Genomic DNA, 20,347 nt, shown 5'->3' with positions numbered 1-20,347 from the left:
TGTGAATGGAGAAGTGTTCAGACTTGAATTCCTTTTTACCTCACTTCCCTCAGCAGACATGTTGAAGCACATGGGGAGTGTAATTTTATAGATCTGTCTGGGACCTGCGGGATAGGGATGGATATGTGAGGTGATGGAAAAAATGAGAGAGAACCCAAACTGCTGTGTTTGCCCCCACAGCCTCTCTTCTATTGCCATTTTGTACTTTAGTTTATTTTTAATGGTGAGGTTTGTTTGAGACTGTGGGCAAAGCAGGTGGCAGGTGACAGAGGAGCCTGGTGAGTGGGTGAGTCTGAGCTTACAGCATCTTGGAATTGCCACCCTAACAAGTTCCTGCTTTTATTTCTCTTCTCTGAGAGCATAAGCTCCAGGAATTGTACCAAAGCATTCTGTGCTCAAGAATTATTCCAGAGAAAATGTGGGAGAGCCTATAATTAAACACTTGTGCACAGAAAGCAGTATTAGAAGAATAAATTTGGTGCCTGTCTCTCCAAAAATGGTTGAAACCGTAAATCATCTACATAATAGATAATCATAGATAGAACAAACTGTAGCTGCATCTGCTGATTATTTTCTCCTCAACCTCTTGTGTACAATTAAAAATTCAGATTTAACAGCTGGGAATGGTTTTCAAATGTTGATCTGCAGCAGAAAGTTCTATTCAGAAACTTCCATCAGTTCTTTTATCTCCACAGTTCATTATTTTTTTCTTGAATGGCTTACAAAAGATAGTACTTGACCTGCTCTGTATTGAGATAGCAATCATTATAAACTCTGATATGGATTTATGCTTAATGATCCATCTTACGTGGCTGTTCAACACCAGACAGACTGAATATCTGTCAACAGGCTAAACTTTCTTTGGTCAAGAAACTTGGTCTGTTAATATTTTATTTTCCTAGTGAAGTGTTATTCAAAGGTTTCTAGTTGATAGTTGTGAAGAAAATAAGATATAAAGCTCAAGTGAGAGCCTGTTGAAATTAGAGATGATGCGCAAGAGCTGTGTGAAAGCTCAGAGTAGATGTTAATGCAATCACCCATCATTATTCACTCTGCTTGGTATGGAGCTCAGTTCTGTGTAGAGGTGCACCAGAGATAGGTCTGTATAGACTGTATGTAGATAAGGTCTCACGTATCATTGTGCATCACATGCGTGTGAATTCCAAGCATTTGGGGAGTCAGAAACAGCCATTCCAGTTTTAGGTTTTATAGGTTTGTGTTTTGTTGGGATTTTTGTATTCTTTTAGTAATTTAATTATTTATATATTTTTAACGAGCCAGCAGGTTCTGGATCAATTAACTGAATGTATATGCATGTGCACTTACACACTTTATTTACAACAGCAGATACTCAGAGATCTTTCTTTAGTCTAGTAGAGTGAACTGTGCTTTTGCTTTCTATAGTGAAGGACTGTTCTGATGAGCCTGATAAAGCAGTTAATCTTCCTAGAAATTGATTTTTTCTTAAAAGAAGAGCCCCCGAGGAATTTTCAAGAGGCATGTAAGAATTTATTTCCACCTTTTTAAATTATTAAAAAGTTTGTAACAGCGCTCTGTAGGATAATAGCTTACCTCATACCTGGGAATGAAAAAATTCCAAGGATAGAGTGGTGGAGTAGAGATTTAGTCTTATGAACGACAAACTGTTAAACCCTTCAGATTCAAACAATACAAGGGGCTGCCTGCACCTCAGAACTTTATATTTCTTTTTGTTTATAGATTTACAAAATGAGTTCAGAGAGGTTGTCTTTGGGTCTTCCTTTGGAGTGCAGCTGCAATGTAATTGTAAGGTACCTGTCAGGGAAGAGAGCACTGAGGGAAAGCAGTGATGACTGTTTTCAAATCATACATTTTTATACTGTGGGAAGAAAGCAATTACAGAAAGGTTAGCCTAGCTTATTATTCATGAGTTTTCTGAGCTTTTAAACAAATTGTTGTGCAAATGCTTATAATCTCATCATCTTCTGTCTCTCAGAAGGTGTTCACATCCCCACACATGCAATAGATAAAGCAAACTTCCAAAAATAGCCATTCTGTTTGTGCTTGCGGATCCAGATGATCTTGTTATGGCAACCGGAGTTATCTTTGGGCCTCATGGATCCTTTTCACACAGTTCCTATTACAATTGGAAGCTGCTACTGTACTTTAGAACAGCCCTCTCCTTTTTGGGCGCCGTGCTTGGGTTTCAAAGCCAAATGCAATTAAGTCATCCTGATTAGATCACTAGAGCCTTTAGAGAAATCTGCTCAGTAACATGCCTGAACTTTCACTATGGTTCCAAATGAATAAGTTTTTGGTATGTGACTTCTCTTTGAAATATGGAGCACTCTCTTTGCCTGAAGGAGTATCTGGTTTTGTATAAACATGGAAGGTTTCAGACCATTTGAGGGACACAGTGCAGAATAATTTCAAATGTGCTAAAGGTCTGAAGCACATATTTCAGCAGTGTTAGTAACAGTGCTCTGCAGCTGCTTCATCTGCTGACAATTTTACAAATCACAGAATCACAGAACTGTAGGAGTTGGAAGGGACCTCAAGAGATCAAGTCCAACCCCTCTGCTAAAGCAGGTTCCTTACAGTATGTTGCACAGGAAAGTGTCCAGGTAGGTCTTTAATATCTCCATAGAAGGAGACTCTGCAACCCTCTTGGGCAGCCTGTTCCAGTGCTCTGGCACTGATGGTGAAGAAGTTCTTTCTAGTGTTAGTATGGAACTTCCTGCATTCCAGTTTCTGCCCGTTGCCCCTTGTTCTACTGCTGCTTGCCCCAGAAAAGAGTCCACTCCGATCAACTTGACTCCCATGCTTTTGATGTTTATAAGCATCAAACTCTCAACATTCTCTTCTCCAGGCTGAACAGCCCCAGGTTTCTCAGCCTTTCCTCATACAGGAGGTGCTCTAGGCCCCTTCATCATTTTTGTGGCCCCTCCACTGGACTCTTCATAGGAAATTATTGAATGGGGGAGCTCAGAACTGGACACAGCACTCATGACATGGCCTCACCAGGGCAGAGTAAAGGGGGAGGATAACCTCCCTCAACCTGCTGGCCACGCTCTTTTTAATGCTCCCCAGGATACCATTGCCTTCTTGGCTACAAGGGCGCACTTCTGGCTTGTGGCCAACCTGTTAGCCACCAGGATCCCCAGATTTTTCTATGCAGAGTTCTTTTCCAGCAGGTCAGCCCTTAACTTGTACTGTTGCATGTGGTTATTCCTCCCCAAGTGTAGGATTCTACACTTGCTCTTGCTGAACCTCATCAGGTTCCTCTCTGCCCAGTTCTCCACCCTCTCCAGGTCTTGCTGAATGGCAGCACAGACTTTTGGTGTGTCAGCCAGTCCTCCCAGCTTCATATAATCAGGAAACTTGCTTACTCTGTCCCCTCATCAAGGTCATTGATGAAGATGTTGAAAGAGACCATACCCAGCATCAATCCCTGGTGAACACCACTAGTTATAGATCTCCAGCTAGAGTTTGTGCCGCTGATCAGAACCCTCTGAGCTCTGCCAGTGAGCCAATTCTCAACCCACCTGACTGTCCACTCATCTATCCTACACTTTCTAAGCTTCACTACCAGGATGTTGTGGAAGAGAGTGTCAAACACAGTTCCTCCTCCCTAACACATCTGATAGGACCTTCCAGGCAGCACTAGCTGAGATTCGTCACTCCTTTGTCCTTACTGTATGTGGCCCTGAGTGCATTCAGCAATAGGTATAAAGTCTTCAAGTGCATCTTCCTACTCCCAGATGCCTGCGCTCCTATGATACACCAGAATCCACCAGAGTAGTAACCAAATGTTGTGAAGGATTGCACATTGGATATTGAATAGTCTCAGTGCAATAGATAGCTTTGGGGTATCAATTACCAGCAAATGTGAATCCTTGCAGAAAATACCACTTTACTTTGAAAATTATGGACAGTTTTGCATGCTAAGTGCCAGCTGCTTTCTTTGACAACTTCTGTTGTCATTGCAATGGTCCTTAGGACAGTCTACATACGATATGGGAATGAATGGCCACTGGATACGTAGTTTTACCTTTCATGTCTTCATGTAGGTAAGACATGGACTTAAAAATACAGGGAGCAGATTGAAAGTAATGATGATGAAAATACAGATATAAAACTGTGAAGACAAAATACACAGAAGAAATCCCCTAAGCATCTGATACTGTCAGCTGTGCCTCCACCTACTTGATGATAGTTGGCTCGTTTCTTGAGAATGCCCTGACTTTGTTTTTGTTTGTTTGTTTTCAGTGCTAGATATTCAGAGAGAGTTACTGAAGACTTAATCACAGCCCAAACTGTGTTAGGCCAGCAGAATTAGACTGCTTGAGAATATTCAAGAGCCAAAATATGTCTCTGAGCTCACCAACGTTGTTGTTTATAGCTCATCCTCAGTTTAGTAAATAGTAAGCAGCTTTTTTTCTTAGCTAAGATCTGAATACTTATTGGCAAGCTGAACCTGTCTTGTTTACTCCTAGGTAAAGCAAACAGTTGCAGCTCAACCTTAAATAGTGTGATGAGAACTGTGTGCTGTATTTAGCAAGTAAATATAAGCATGTTCATGAGAGACCTGAAAATGGCCACTGAAAATTCAAAGTAAAGATTGGTAATTGTCCACATTCTTTCTTTTATTCCCTGGGGCATCAAACTAATAAATGATAGTTAACACCAGGCTGACATTTTGGAGGATTCTTGTTTTAGAAGCCAGACGGTTAGAGCTACTTATTTGCAGAGTTCCAAGCCTTTGTTTGCAGTTCACAGAAATACGACGTTACTGCTTTATATTTTACATAAGCTTTGTGCCCCTGAAGTCAACTATATGAATGGTTGACTTTTTCCTTCCAGCAAAACGTGTACTTCACAGAAAGCATTTTTGTGTGCTTTTCTGAAGCATTCCATTTAAAATAAGAAAATCAAGTAATGGAATGATGGCCTGAAATATAGTTGGCAACATTTTAGACCTTAGTGCTGAAATGCATTTCTTTTGCAGTAAGTTTACTAAAATGCCTTTCTTTGCAACCACCAGTGCCATAAGAATGCTGTGGTACTTGCTCTGAAGGTCATATTTATTAACAAGAAAATAGTAATTGGAAAAGAGATAAAGCACAGTCTGTTGCTTTGGAAATTATTCTTTGAATTGGCCAATTTTCAACTGTAAGGAGCTCTTGAAGGATTTTATCCCTCATACCTTTTTTTTTTTTTTCCCAGCAGCACACTAGTAAAAGGGTTCTTGTGAGGTTTCTGTATTTTCAATAGACAGAGGAAATCTAAATTGCCTCTAGGCACTTTCTTACTTCTAATGAATTAAGCCTGATCCAGAGTGAATACACACAAAATGGAAAGCTACAGTTTGGAATTGTGTTTTACTGTTAATACAGGATGTTGTGAAATAGTAGATTCAGGCATTAGGAATGCAGCACTTTGAGGTGGTAGTTGTGACTGTACTTGCTGCAATTTGAAAGCATTTTCTGCAGGTCTTTATCAGTTAACTTTTATTGCTATTTCTTTTCCCATGATGAAGAAGTGGAAGACCCCTTTCTGGCAAAGAAAATTGTCCCTGTAAGTTATGCTGCTCTAAGAAAGAGTTGCCCTCTTGTATCCTGCTATTCCATATCCACCATAAAGATTTTTATGTTTAGACTGTTACTGCAGAAACTGTCGAGTTGGAGACTTTGTTTTTCCTTTCTTTGTGCTGCCATCAGTTTTAATGGAACAATGTATGACAATGGAGGAGATGGACTTTATCTTACCTGAAAATGAATTTCTCCAGTGCTGTAATATATTGCGATTGCACTATTAAAATACTATTTTATTCAGAAAAGAAAATATTAAAAACACTCAAAAAATATCAGACAATTTTTAAGATCTCTGTGAAGGCTAAGTATGGTATGGATCAGCTGTTCTGAGCTATGGCCCATGGATAGTTTGATGGCACTCTAAGGGACAGACTGATTCTTAACATACAGATGACTTCCTGCTGTAAATTAGAAGTTACCTCTATTCCATATATTTCCATTTATGTTTTTCCCATGTAAGTGGTTGCAGTATTTGATGTGTGCAGTGCACACGAGTGCAATCGATGCAATGCCATCACAAGGGCCTCGAGTAAAAGACTGGTATGCAGTGGAGTAGAGCTCCTTGCTTCTCCTAATGATCTGCCTTGCTTTGATAATGAGTCAAGTGGTTGGAGATCTGGAAAAAAACTGTTCCCTGCTGATTTCCCTTGGTGCAGAGAACATCCTGGTTTAAGGATGTGTTGCTGCATAGACAAATGCCATGAAAGCAGGTGAAGGGTGCTTTCAGGAGCTGTGTTTCAGAGATTCTTGCACTGCTGATGGCCTCCTTCAGACTGCCCAGCATGGAGCAATTTGGGAGAGCCCCGCAGCTACCTTAACTTATCAGAGCCACAAGATGGGTTTTATGAGCTCAGCTTTTAGTTCAAAGTGTCTGGCAGCTACTTGCTTTCGACATCTCTGCAGCTGAAATCAGGCGTATCCCATCTCCTGATGTGTGGTCTGGAGTTTGGAGGCTCATTTGGAAAGCGGTTGGCTCACCTTGTGAAGGTTAGCAGTTGGTAGGGCTTTGTTTGTTTGCTTAAAATACCAGGAGTACGCAAACTTTTTGCCCTGCTACTTGGACCATGTTTGTAACACATCTATCTCAGTTCAAACACAACAAATACAGTTGCTGCTGATGCAGGCTTTAATAATCTGCTATCTATCACAGTAACTCCAGAGGAGATTTTTTCAAAGGGTAAGTACTGTTTGGGGGTTTTGCTCCATTTTAAATGCTGTGTACCAAGGATTTGTTCTGGATTGCACATTATCATTATTTGTTTAATATTTACTAAGGCATAAAGGGAGTTTAAAGTTACCCGCTTTCAGAAAACATTTTATTCCAAGTTTCTATTAAATGTTTTGTGTAAACAAGACTTGCAGTCTCTGCTAACTAGGTTGAAGGAGTTTGTGATGTGAGAGTGTAATGTCTACAAAATGCTTTTAAGGATGTTTTGGGGGTGATTTTTTTTTTTTTTTTTTTTTGTGCTTTTAGGCCACATAAAATATTTTTTTCATTTTAATTTGATTTCTAGGCACATAAAAAAAAAAAGCAGAAGAGTATATAACTAATTTAGAAACACTTTTCTAGATGTTCTTCGCTTACTATTTTTACTCCATATTATTTAGTTGCATGCTTTTGTCTCATTGCTCTTGATAGAACAATATCAGTTCTCCTTCTATGCAAAAGTTGCCTTAGATAAAATTGCTTAAAATTTTTCCATGAAAATTTTCCTAAAAGCTCACCCTTTTTCAGACAAATAGATTCAAATGAATTTTCTAAAAAAAAAGATACTAGATGTTAGGAAAGAATCTAAGTGGTCATTTTTAACAACAACAAACAGTCCATCCATTCGCATCCCAGAGGGGTACATTGAATAATAGATTTCTTGAATTACATCAGTGAATTAGAAGAGGCAATTAAGTATTGTTGCTACTGGCTATTTTTGCTATGCTTTGTTGTCTTCTCCTATTAGAGCTCTATCAGAGATATAGATGTAACATGAAATTATTTATTACTAGCTTCTGAAATAATCAAACGATTAGTTCTTTTTAGAATTCAGTGTTCCCTGAGGAGAACAAGACATAAATGTATCTTTCAGCAGTGCTTATTGTGTCATTGCCGTATTGGATGCTATCAAAATTAGTAGCCACTTATTAAGTTCCTGAGATAAGCAGAACAGAAAGCAAGTCAATCCATGTTAAAGCAGGTATGATCATCCACTGGATTTTTTTTTTCCACTTGGCTTTCTAATACTACCTAACCTTCAGTGAACTCCCTTTAACATCCGCTTTCATAGAATTTTCTCTAATCCACTTTCATAGGCAGATTGGGGTTTCTGTGTGATTTTTAGAAATGGAGGAATAATGATGCTTCTGGGAATTTCAATAACTAGAGAAAATGACTGACAATGGAGATTTGTTTAAGAAGGTTAAATGGATGTTAGGGTAACACAATCAACGTGAATAGATGTCTGGAATATTTCACTGTCTTCATAAGGATTTAAGTATTCCGTCTTCAGTTGCTCAGATTAGATTATCTCTTCAATTTCAAATTACTTTTGTCCAGAATTTCTAGGATTTTAAAAAATTTAGAAGTTCATAGAATCATAGAATTGTTTGAGTTGGAAGGGAGATGAGAGGTCACATAGTCCAACTCCCTGACAAAGAACAGGGATATCTACACTAGATCAGGTGCTCAGAGCCCTATCCAGCCTGACTTTGAGTGTCTCGAAGCATGGGCCTTCTGCCACCTCTCTGGGCAACCTGTGCCAGCGCCCCACCACTCTTATTGTAAAAATACATTTCCTTACATCCAACCTAAATCTCCCTTCTTTTATTTTGAAACCATTTCCCCTCGTTCTATCACAGCAAACTCTGCAAAAGAGTCTTTCCCCTTCTTTCTTACAGCCCCCTGTAGATACTGACAGGCTGCTCTCAGCTCTCCCCAGAGCCTCCTCTTCTCCAGGCTGCACAGCCCCAGCTCTCTCAGCCTGTCCTCATAGGGAAGGAGTTCCATCCCTTGGGAACATTTCTGTGGCCGTCCTCTGAGTGTACTCCAACAGGTCCATATCTACCTGTTTCTGAGTCTGTCTTCTGCAGGAAAGATCTTGAAATATGAAATACTGGTCATACACTGTTACCTGCAAGATTAAATATCTTTCCCTCTCCTTTCTGTGTGGATGGTAGTGTATTTCCCACACAATCAGCCTGGATATTACATTCAGTTACAGCCAAGTCATCAATTTATGTTGTGAAAGGCAAGTAGAGTAGTGTAGCAAGGCTACACTATACTATAGTGTATAGTGTAGTAATAGAAGTATCTCAGAGTCATAATTCTCTCAATCAGAATTGCTACAAGCTTCAAATAAGAAGGTAATCCTTTGAGAAAAAAAAATGCACTTCTACAATGCACACTTAAATGTTTGATCTCCCAGTTGCATCAGAGAATGTGAAGTCTTGATGTTTGGAAACACAATATGCGTTTCGCTGTTTAGATGATAAGAATGTGTGTCTATCCAACACAATTGGCAAGTGAATTATGAGAACCAAAAAGAAAAGGGGTGTTGTTTCATGGCCAAATCAGGAATATTTTTTTGCTTCAGGAGGTAAAACTTAACATGGTATAACTGCAAAGACATCAACACACATTTTCACGAAGTAAGGCACCTTCACCCATGTTCAGATAGACAACAAAGACCACTACCACTGCCAGTATATTTTACTTTAAAGTCATTTCCTACAGAAGCATCTATTGGAAGATGAATTATTCTCAAAATCTTCCTGAAAGAGCAGTATATTGGGATCCATTTTTTTCTCTTTGAATCTTTTAAATCCCTTTTTAAGGCTTAGAGATGCTCAAAGAGGACAGCACTGTAGGGATGAAATCCTGGCCCTCTTGTAAACTCTGTAGCAAAAAAGAAAAATTAGAAATCCATGAACTTCTGCAGAGTCAAGACTCTTTTTATGCGTGTATCTTTAAATCACAAGACTCATGTGCTTGCATAATTTCAGTAACCAGGCAAATGTTCAAATGCAAACCTACTTTATCTTCTGGCTACAGTATTTATTGACTAGCAAAGACTGGTGCCATGCAGTTAGAAAGGACTGAGATGCAGCTTTTTCAAGTACTGCGTATATCTTTTTTGCCTGAACAGATAGCACTGTCTTTTGCTGAATTTAGGGGAGGATAACCATGGAGGAGTGTGATTTCATTGAATGCTCATGCAAGAGTAGAAGAAATTATGTACTGCTCATCTGGTTTTGTGTACTAAAGGTTACTTCATCTTGAATGTTTTACCTTTAATTTTTTTAATTTGGTGTATTCTCTGCAGCTTTAGGAATACTAATGTGTATGTACAAAAAGTAAATAAGCAATGAGAAAACGTTATGGAAATTCAACCATACATATTTTTTCACTGTATCTACCTCAAGCATCCATAAGCTATACCTATTATCTATCTTTTAGGTTTACTTTCTCTTTATTTTTGATAATTTTTCAATTATGAGTGGTGCTAAAAGTTGTAATTATAAAGAAAGATTTTCAATGAACAGAGATACTAAAAAGTAAGGAACCCAGCATGAGAAAGGCTTAAGCATCTGAAGAGAAGACACAAACAATATGAGAAAACAAGATTTTAGAAAACTGTTTCTCTTCATAGCACATGAGGGTATGGAATTGCACATTCCTTTCTACATGAGCATATTGTATTTCCTCCCCCACTTTTTCCTCCAAAAGGCCTTAAACTGTATTGCAAATTATTATCCACTGGCGCAGGGCCTGGACCCCTTACAAGTTGGAAACCATTTTATATGCTGTAGATTCTTTTCAGTTTTAAAGCCCTGTGTTGGCTTGTGAACAGTAATGACGTCAACTTGAAATCCAAGTTGAGCTCTGTACCCTGTTCTGTAAGTCTTGTAAAGCAAGTAGCATCCATGTATTGTTTCCAAATGGGATTGACTTGAACTGCCATTTCTGATGAATGAGCTGATGTTGTGGTTTGTTTATTATTGTTTTTTTGTTGTATCCCTTAAACGTGAATGGATAATTTTGGGAAGTATTTTTTGCAATATGTAATGAAACATGTTGCAGTGAGAATGGCATACAATATGTGAATTTGTCTCTCTATAAATCTGAAACTGAAATTAATATTTAAGTTTCCTTATCAATCAAAATGTGCAGAGTAATTTTACAATAGTGATGTCAAGATAATTTTCCATAAAGCAATGTTGGCTGACATTAATTAGTCCCTTATATCATAGCAGTGATATCTGATTGTATTAAAACCAAATTTATTTAGGACCTTGCAGACTGTCATTGTTTATATATAGAATTATCCGTACTTCGTATCTATCTCACTGATATGAGGTAGCTGATGTTACAAGATGATGAGACTGACTTATTCAGCTAGATTCCACTCTAATTACTCTATATGCTATTTAAGTGTGAGCTGGTATATGCTGCACAAAGGCATTTTTGAACTTATATCTCTCTTGTAATTGTATAGATGACAGCTGAGTGTTTAAGAAAAAGGTGGACAAGAATAAATTCAGTTAATAATGAGATGGGCAGGCTTTTTATATTTGATATTGTCCAAAATTTTAGATGTTCTAAGAAAAAATTTAGGAGACAGAACCTCACTACTGTGCTGAGACTCCTGTGACCCTTGAAGAAGGTTAAGAGCAAATTTAACGTGGTACACAAAAATGATACTTTTCTAAAGTAAGTTTTTCCTGCAGTGTGCTAGAAACTGTTTGTGGGTTAATTATTTCTGAAATCTTGTAAGCTTGATAGGTATTGTGAACTTCATTTTATATGGTGGGCCAAGGGCAAGAAATGAGATTTTATTAAGGACTGAAATGGGAACCAAAGCTTGGTAACTCTTGGTAATGTGAAAAACTGAGACTGAATATCTTTCCAGACCTGCTTAAACTGAAAAGGATCTGGAATTTTGGGGTGTGGGAGAGAATTATAGCATGTTTGGAAGATTGCTGCTGTGAATAGCATACAGTACTTAAGCAAAACAACTGACACATTCCTCTGTGGTCAAGAGAATTCTGGTCAGTGGAAGGTTTTGAAAGTGCTTTAGTATATGAGGAAATAATTAATAAAAGAACACCTGACAGCGAATAGTTTTGCCACTACAGTTTTGCGTTGATTTATCTTAGCAAGATCACCCTTGATGAGTGCTCTCCAAATCATTTCTCCACTACAACCTATTTGCTTAAAAGAGCTTAGATCCATTGACGTGCACAAATGAATTAGTTTCTGGCTTTCCGTAAGAGTGAGCACAAATGCAGTCTACTGGGTATAGTTTTGTAGCATCATGGTGCAGGTAGGTATTATACTTCACGAGCTCTTGCCTAAAATTTCAAGGTCAGTAGTTAAAATGGTAGTTGTTGGCAGATACCTGCAGTACCCATAATTTAGAGTTGTTGGAAAACCTGATGCTGTTATATCTTATGAAGGAATCCAACAGAAAGATAAAACATAATCTGTGTAAAACCACAATTTTTATCATGCTTTCCCGTATCTTCTTCTTTTGGGTGAGGAGGGAAGAGCAACTCCTGCAACCTTGTTTACTTTGTGTATCTTTTATAAGGTTTAATAGGATGAACTGATTACTGCTTAGAAAATCAGTTACGTTTAATCAATAGTGAAGCCAAAATGAAGTTTAAAAAGGAAGAATTCATAAAAGAAACATTACCATTCAATCTGAGCAATGGAAGAAGACAAGGCCATGCACTTTTTTCAGCATTTCAGATGTTTTTCTCTGTAAGCCATCAGTTGTCATTGCATACACCATACTGCGCTTTTCGATAGTGATTGTTGGACGAATAACCACATCAGTGAGTTCAAGTGAAGTTGAGAGGAAAATGCCACAGAAAAATGAGAAGAAAAAACTGTATTCTTTACACATCATACTTTTCCTATTATTCTTTCTTATGTTTCAAAATTCTGAAGACAGCTCATGCAATTATTTTCATTCTTAGGTCATCGTTGTTTCTTAATCCTTTTATAAAGATTCATAATCACTTTTTGTTATTTATCTTCACTGATGTATTGTGATTCCAAGAAGAGATGATAGTGGTAGAGAGAAGTGAATGAGTAATAGGGGAGACAGACTATTAGAAACAAAAATACTGTGTCTCAAAAGTGAAGTAGTTACAATAAGAAATATAGAGAACATTCTTGTCATTTAACTTAGTAAAGTTTAGTGTCTGAATCCATGTTTAAACTGCCAGATATTTGAGCTATATAGATATATAGATAGCTCTAAAAGTAATGACTTCTATTTATTTCCATGGAAACTACAACAGATACAAAATGCACAACAATATTATTTAATAGAGCAAATATTCCACTACAAAATGATATTTTTCAGCATAGTCACAACCATTAGCTATGCATTTTTGCCAGCAATGAACAAAAGACTGCACGCTGCACATATAAAAATCTGCACCCATGGAGGTGACCCACTGTTTCACAGCTGCCATGTAGATGTCATCATTACAAGGAAAATGTTGTCCCTGCAGTCCATCCTTCATTGGCCCAAATGGATGGAATTTAGGAAGCACAAAATCCAGACTGTACTCTGAGTGTGATAGGACAGTCCAACCAAGATTGGTAATGTGCTCCACTGTCTTCAAACTGGTATGGGACCAGGCATTCTTGTGTTGCAAGAGAAAGGACGTCTTGTTGTCTGGCCTGACTCCGCAAGTTTGAGCCTTCAGCTTAGACAGTGTTAGTCAGAGCTGGTGGTTTGTCTGGATTTCAGGAAGTCCAGAATGATCACCTCTTTTCTATCCCAAAAGACAGTGCACATTTCTTTGGCCACTGAGGGCAACGTCTTGAACTTTTCCTTCAACAGGAAATTCACATGTCGCCTCTCCATGGACTGCTGTTTTGACTCCAGCTCAGGGTGCTGACACCACATCTCATCACCAGTAATGATACGATCCTGGAAACTGCCACCTCCAGCCTCAAAGAATCATAGAACAGTTTGGGTTGAGAGCCTCAAGGATCATCAAGCTCCAACCCCAGCTTCATACTGATTCAATAGGTCCTGACAAACTTGCAAATGATGTTCTTTCTATTTCTGCTTGCGTATTTGTGGGACCTACTTGGTGCAAACTGTACTCCGGCATTGCCACTGTCATTTCCAATGCATTGGAACCAGTATTCAGCTCCATACACAGTTCCCTGGTTATAATTAGTGTGGATGAGCTGCTTGAGATGCTCTTCATTTTGTAGTGTGACAGCTGGCCACTTGAGTGTGGCTTGTCTTTCACATCACTGTTGCCACTGTTGAAATGCAGTACCCACCTCCTCACTGTGCTCACATCCACTGTCAGGCCTCCATAAACATTCAACAAGCATTAGTGAGTATCAGTGGGTGCCATTTTATGCACACCTTTGCTTCATCTGCACTTTCATGTCACACTCCATTCTGTCAAGCCTCCCCTCTGCTGCCATCTGTCACATGGCAAAAAACGTAATGGAATATTGGTAGAAGGTTCAACCTCTACTGCCATACCACCAACATTTTCCTCTGATATGGGCCGATGTAGTTAAAGTAAGAGGCATTACTTTTGGAGCAGCCCTTGTTTCTGTGTGATTTAAAATGCCTAATCTGACTATTACCTTAAAGTTGGTTGTTTCCCTTAAAATCTTACTGGAATTAATGGGTGACACAGTGTTTTCTTTATTGAGGTACCTCGTTGCAGACTTGTATGCATCATGCAACAAGCTTTGAGATTTTCTGTTACTGTTTCTTTAGTTTTCCCTGTCTGTATAATTAAGCTTTTAACTTGCAGAATTTTGACACACACACACAAGAAAAGATGCTAGTTCAGATCCACAGGTTCATATCAGGTTAATATTACCTCAGAGAAACTCAACCAAATTGACATTTTTTTTCTTGCCTGCACCAAACGTTTTTTTTCCTGTTTCACTTCATAGTGATACTTGAATAACTGTAGAAGAGATCAAACACATCATAAATACTAAAATTATTTATTCATTTATTGTCTTGGTTACTTTTATATAGAAGAAGGCAGGGAAGGGAAGGGGCTGATGAGATATTAGAGCACAGTCTTACAGATTATTGAAGATCAACCAAATAAGTTCAAGTCCAATTTTGTTTAAGAAAATACTCTTGTGGACTTCTCATATTCTTAATTACATACATATCTTAAAGCAAAATTCAATTATAGAACCAAGACTGCAACATGAAGGACCTACCCTGAAGGACCTTGCTTAAAAAAACAAGAACAAACAACCCAAAAAAGCCCCAGCGCTACTAAGTTACTTCATGTGAAAAAGAAATGATTTTTTTTCTGTCGTAGTAGCCATACAACGTGGAGTACAGATACAATCCTGTATTTCTGCTCAGGCAGTGCAAAAATATGGAGCTGTGATATGGTATCTCCACGTAGGCAGACAACAGAAAAGGGAAGGCTGTGTGACTCTAGAGATCTTCTGTACTCCTTGATGACCAAACAGTTATCAATTTTACAGGTGCAACTATTTTATTTCCCTACAAATTATGATTTGGAATATGACTTGGATTCCTTTGAGATGTTTTAAAAGTTCTCCTTTTCTAGTTGTTTGATTTGAATTTTTATTAAGTATTTTATAAAATTGTATTATTTCAGCTTTAGTCCTCCCTAAAATTGAATGAAGCACAATTTTTCAGTAATTTTTTTACAAAGGCCGAGGGGAAAAAAAAGATAAAAATGACAGCAGAAAGGAGATTCTTTTAACTTTTTTTGTTGTTTAGGAATTTTCAAAAATACAGTTTGCCAAGGTAACAAACATTTTCAGCTATAATGTTCAATGAGTGAGAGCCAAACAACTCACTGTGAGGGATGCTGTAAATCCTGAAAAACAAGTAGTCCTAACCTTTCCTGGGCCCTCTTGCTTTATTCTCCTCCCTCTGACTGCATTCCGTGTTTACATTTGACTGGTCTTTTTGTTTCTCTGCTTCCTTTTTGGACCCTTCTGGCCATCTCCACTTTTTCAGCAGTTGCATGCCTGTTTCCTGCAGGTTGCTTGTATTTAACCCTGTACATTGTCTCCGTATTTTCATGTGATAAAAGACTTCACTCTTTCCCTGGCAAAAAAGCCAGGTATCTGTGCATTAAAATTTCTGTCAGAAAAATGTCTGTGGCCTGAATCAACTGAGTTTTCCCATCCCATCACTGTTGAACAATAACACTTTCTTGTATCTTCCCTACAAAACCATTGTGCACAGGAAATAAGCAGTTGATCTTCATTTCCTTTCCTCATTCTCAAGCTGTTTAAGAAGACCTCTGAGTCAGCATCTCATTTTGTCATGTATCATCATCTACACACTCATCTCTAGCCTGTTGTGCTTTATCATTTACCTCCAGTGTCAGCTGATTGCATGTCTCTGCAGGATCTCACCCAGAGATGTAAGCCTAGGAAACACTAATTGGCACTGTAATGTCCTGGCTAACCTGACTTTGCTTCATACCAAACCTCTGTGCATATCTCTTATTTTAGCCACTTCTTGTCCTGGCAGCAATGTCATCTTCCTGGGCGACCCATGATAAATGTAGTGTGTTTAATGTATTCTTCCTTTGTAAAGACTACCTTTTCGAAATCCATCAGGAACATAAATCAAGTGACTGTTACATGGGCTGGGAAAAAAAGAGAAGTGTAGCATTCTCCTCGATATGTCCACTTTTGCAGCACTGCCAGTACCTCAGTGAAAGGCACTTCGAATTGTATCAGCACTGTCAGCAAGAATTGCAGGGCTGCATTCCTGCTGTGGGAGCACACTGCACTCCCAACACCATTCTGTGACATTATTTCAGGCTGACTCAGAGGGACAGATGTCTCCTACTAAATCATCAACACAAGTGTCTCCAGCATCTGCTTTTTCCTTTGGAGACTTAACATTTCAGTGTTCAACAGGCCTGATCCTGCTTAAAGTGCTGAATACTTTCCTTTGATCTGCTTAGCAAGCAGATCCCACAAGGCAGGCATACCTTTCATTTACCTTTGTTTTGAAGGGCCTGGAATAATGACCAGCACAGTCAGTCAGCCTCGAGATATTAATCCTTGTCCTCCCTAAGTTACTGCATGCTAACCCTTTGAGTACTACCTTACAGCACTGTTCACCAGTCATTTCTCAGGACTCAGTTTGATGACATTCCCCACATTCCTTGCATCTTTGCTTTCCTCTGATGACTTTTAGCTTTCTACACCTTTTCCCAGGGCAATGGCTCACTCTATTTAGGCTTAAAGTTCAAAAGCAACATGTTTGGCAGCTGTTTCATTTCTCCATGGTACTTTTCTCATTATTGCAGATACTGGCTCCTGAAATCGTTTTTTCTTCATGTAGCATCCCATCCTGCTCGCACCTACTGTTAGTGAAGTTGTGCAAACATTCATTAACTGGATGTGGTGGCTCAAGCTAAGTCTTCCACTCTTTTTCTTGGCCTTTAACTTTTTCTGCTTTTCTCCAGAAGAAATTACTTAAGCTCTATTGTTGATTTTCTCCATATCAACTTTCCACCTGCCTGTATTTACAGGTTTCTTTCACGTTAGCCCAAGAGTTGGTACCACTTATATTCCTTTTTCCTCTGCTCTGCTCTGCTCTGCAGGCCTTTGGTGACAGCAAAAACCCCTGCCATCGCCCAGCTCACTGGAACTCATGTCATGCTGGTGAAGCTGATCAAGTGTGGTTCATTCAAACTAGCTAATCCCATGTCTGGGATAGAAGGCACAGGCCCTGTGTGACTTAGTAGGAGGTGCAGGATCCTACTTACTGGCCACCAGAGGTTGCTCAGAGCACATTAGTTGAGTGTTCAGTGCTCCACAGCTCTTTAATTCTTATAAGTCCCATCCATGGTTTGTTAATCTTCTGTGGAATTTTCTTCCACATCCTGTTTTTCCCCTCATGTAGGTTATTCGCTCTGACGCCTCACATCTCTGAAGTACATTCATGGAGTCAGCAAGGGAAACTGGAGATGGGGCTTGTCACAGGAACCTGTACCTGGGATGTGGAGATAGCAGCCTTTGCTGCATGTGGAAGTTGCTAAGTTCTTCTTGAATTCATTTCCTATCATTGTGTGCTATATATATCCCCAGGCATGCCCACAGTTAGAAAAAAATAAAAACTCCTCTACAGTCTAGGAGCAAAGGAAGAAATAGATGTTTTCCCTCTTTAAATACACTTGAGGTCACCAGACTTCTGATGAAGGCATCGATGCGGTGTCGAATTTGGAAAGGAATATAGAAAGTTAAGAAATATTTTGGAAAGTTCCAAATGAGGCCATGCTTCAGGTTTGGAGTCAGATCCAACTATCATCAAATTTCATTCATAATAAGATCTTTCTGTGGGTTGCAGCAATAGCCTTGATTATATTTCTCCCATGTGGGCATGTCTGGATCTTCTTTAGGTGATCCAAAGTTGGCTGTATAGTATCAAGGAGGCCTCTTTTGCCTCTGGGTGCAGAAGTCAGTGTTCTGCTGCACTGCTGGTGTCATTTGGTGTTTGGGTGTGTTTCATTTTTTCCTGCCAGACTGTTTATACAGAGATAGCTATTTCTTAATTCTGCATCACATGCAACACCATAGCATTTTAGAATGACTCTGGTAAAAGGAGAGAGCGACTCCTAGATGGACCAGTTTCATGTATTTTAACTATGAATCTTCACCTATTTGCTTTAGAATTAAAATAAATGCATTGTTCAAAGAGGGGGGAAAAGAGCAATATTTTCCCTGAATTAGGGATGGGGTCCCTCATTTCCTAATTTCTTTTGGGAATAGGAAATTCCAGAGAAAGAGCACATAGTTGTAATTCCCCACGAGCGTGTCAAGACTTGAGGAAACTATATAGCTTCCATTGGTTTTATGCAGTGTCTTTAGGGAGGGTGACTGATGCTCTCTTTTGACTCAGCCATTCTGCAAAATAACAGCCCTTCCAAACTGTGGTCTTGAAATGTAATGCAGACCAAGCTTCAAGCAGAAATGCATTTTGTCCATTGGAAATCTCACATATTTGGCAATGGGGTTTTGTCCTTAGAAAATCCATATTTTTTTATTTTTTAAATCAGAATAGTTTAATTAAAGGTCAGACAGAATTTTTCAGGTTTGTGGTTCGGTGACATTATAAATGCATGAAAAACCATTAGCAACAGACTGTTTTGTCTTTGTGGTTTGGAACTGGAGTTTATCCAGTTGTTGCCGGAAGGCTACATTTAATTTGTACTGTGTTTGCATAAATGGCCTATTCGTAAAAATCACATTTTACTTCAACAATTGTAAATGATGCATTTATCACAGGGAGAAAAATGATCTATTGTTCTGTTTAAATAGAACAGTACTGCCCTTCCAAAGTATCCAATGGAAACTAATGAAAAATCTTAGTATACATACTTGAATGTCTCTTACCTTGTCCCCACCATCAACACTCATATGCTCACATTCCCTGGATTTCTAAAATTTAAGAGATTCTTGGAATTTCTCTCTTACTTACGATGTTGGCATTGTAAGTTACTTGCTAAGTAAGATTCTTTAAAAATGATGCCCTTGTTATCAGTGCAGTGGCAATGATTTGCCCAGCTCGAATAGTTGCATGTTGTAGTGGCACAGCAGCTGTCATGGGAGTCTGGTGCTGGCTGAGGGGGATCCAGTGCTTGGAGAAGGTTGTTCAGAGAGTAGCATGCAATCTCCTCCACCCTGCACCCCGCAGGCAAATGAAGTCTAAGCAGAATATAGGACTTCTGCCTGTAAGGTCTCAAACATCAGTAGGCAATTTGCCCTCCAGTTTGCATCTCATTCATGTGTTTGGAGAATTATATTTGTTTATTTGAGGTTGTTTTTTTTGGTTGGTTGGTTGGGTTTTTTTTGGTTGGTTGGTTTTTTTGTTGTTGTTGTTTTTTTTTTTTTTTGCTTTTAAACCCATTTAGCACATCTTCACAGTCTATGTTCTTTATGATAGATGTGGAATAGTTAAGAGAGACATAATTGGAGAACACTTCTTAGTCATACCATAGTTTATCTTTTATTCTTTTTTTAAGTTGGGTTAATCAAGAGTAATATAATATTGCTAAGTTGTGCTGAAAGGATTCCATGTCTCTGTAGTAAGTGAGAAACTCACTCTGTAGTACAATGACTGCTACCAACTCTGGCCAAGAATTCTATCATTCCTTTGGAAGAATGCATATTTTACAATTTCTTGTCAGATGCAGTTGCTACATATATTTTTTTGAATCTGTGTGGCTAAACTCTCTGCCATTAACTCTTTTATCAGGAAAAACGTTCTCAGCCTCTTTGACTTACCATCACATGTAGCATATTTGAATTGAGTCCAGAAAAAGGTTCTGAGAATATTGCATATTAAGCATTGAGAGAACATGTTGCTCCCTAACACACATGCCTTTCCTTTATTCTCTCTTCTCTTCTCTTCTCTTCTCTTCTCTTCTCTTCTCTTCTCTTCTCTTCTCTTCTCTTCTCTTCTCTTCTCTTCTCTTCTCTCTCTCAGTATACCTTCAGTATGTAGAGATTATTCTCTTTTAATTCTGTTGTTCTCTTTTTTCCTTTCCTGTTAACAATTATCTTTCCCCCTCCCCTTCTTTTTTCTCTTTGATCCACAGGTTTTGCAGTGCATGTTGGTCTCCCTTCATTCAGAACTTGACATTCAAAGGTACTTGATGAAAATTGAATCCTCTCAGAGAGTTAGTACTGTACTTTCTTTTTTACTGCACTCTGCTGTGGATTGAGTTTGTTACCTTTTAACTATGTGTGGTTTGCATCACAA

At 38.7% G+C, this 20,347-nt stretch overlaps 1 protein-coding gene across 14 annotated transcripts in view; it reads left to right on the top strand.

The window, feature by feature from the left end:
* Nucleotides 1-20,347, top strand: part of KIAA1217 (KIAA1217 ortholog) — a 345,692-nt gene that overhangs the window by 222,915 nt on the left and 102,430 nt on the right. For 5 of the 14 annotated variants that reach the window (XM_048951727.1, XM_048951731.1, XM_048951732.1 and 2 more), the window contains one exon: nt 20,184-20,264. The exons of 8 other annotated variants lie outside the window; for them this stretch is intronic. In XM_048951727.1, coding sequence (XP_048807684.1) covers nt 20,184-20,264 — 81 coding nt within the window. Of the gene's footprint in view, nt 1-20,183; nt 20,265-20,347 lie in introns of those variants that run through there. One more of the 14 variants, XM_048951737.1, reaches the window with a different exon arrangement.

This window comes from Lagopus muta, chromosome 7, assembly GCF_023343835.1.
Source record: "Lagopus muta isolate bLagMut1 chromosome 7, bLagMut1 primary, whole genome shotgun sequence".
NCBI lineage: Eukaryota > Metazoa > Chordata > Aves > Galliformes > Phasianidae > Lagopus > Lagopus muta.
The sequence above is the reverse complement of the archived record's forward strand: the minus strand, read 5'-3'. Positions and strand labels throughout refer to the sequence as shown.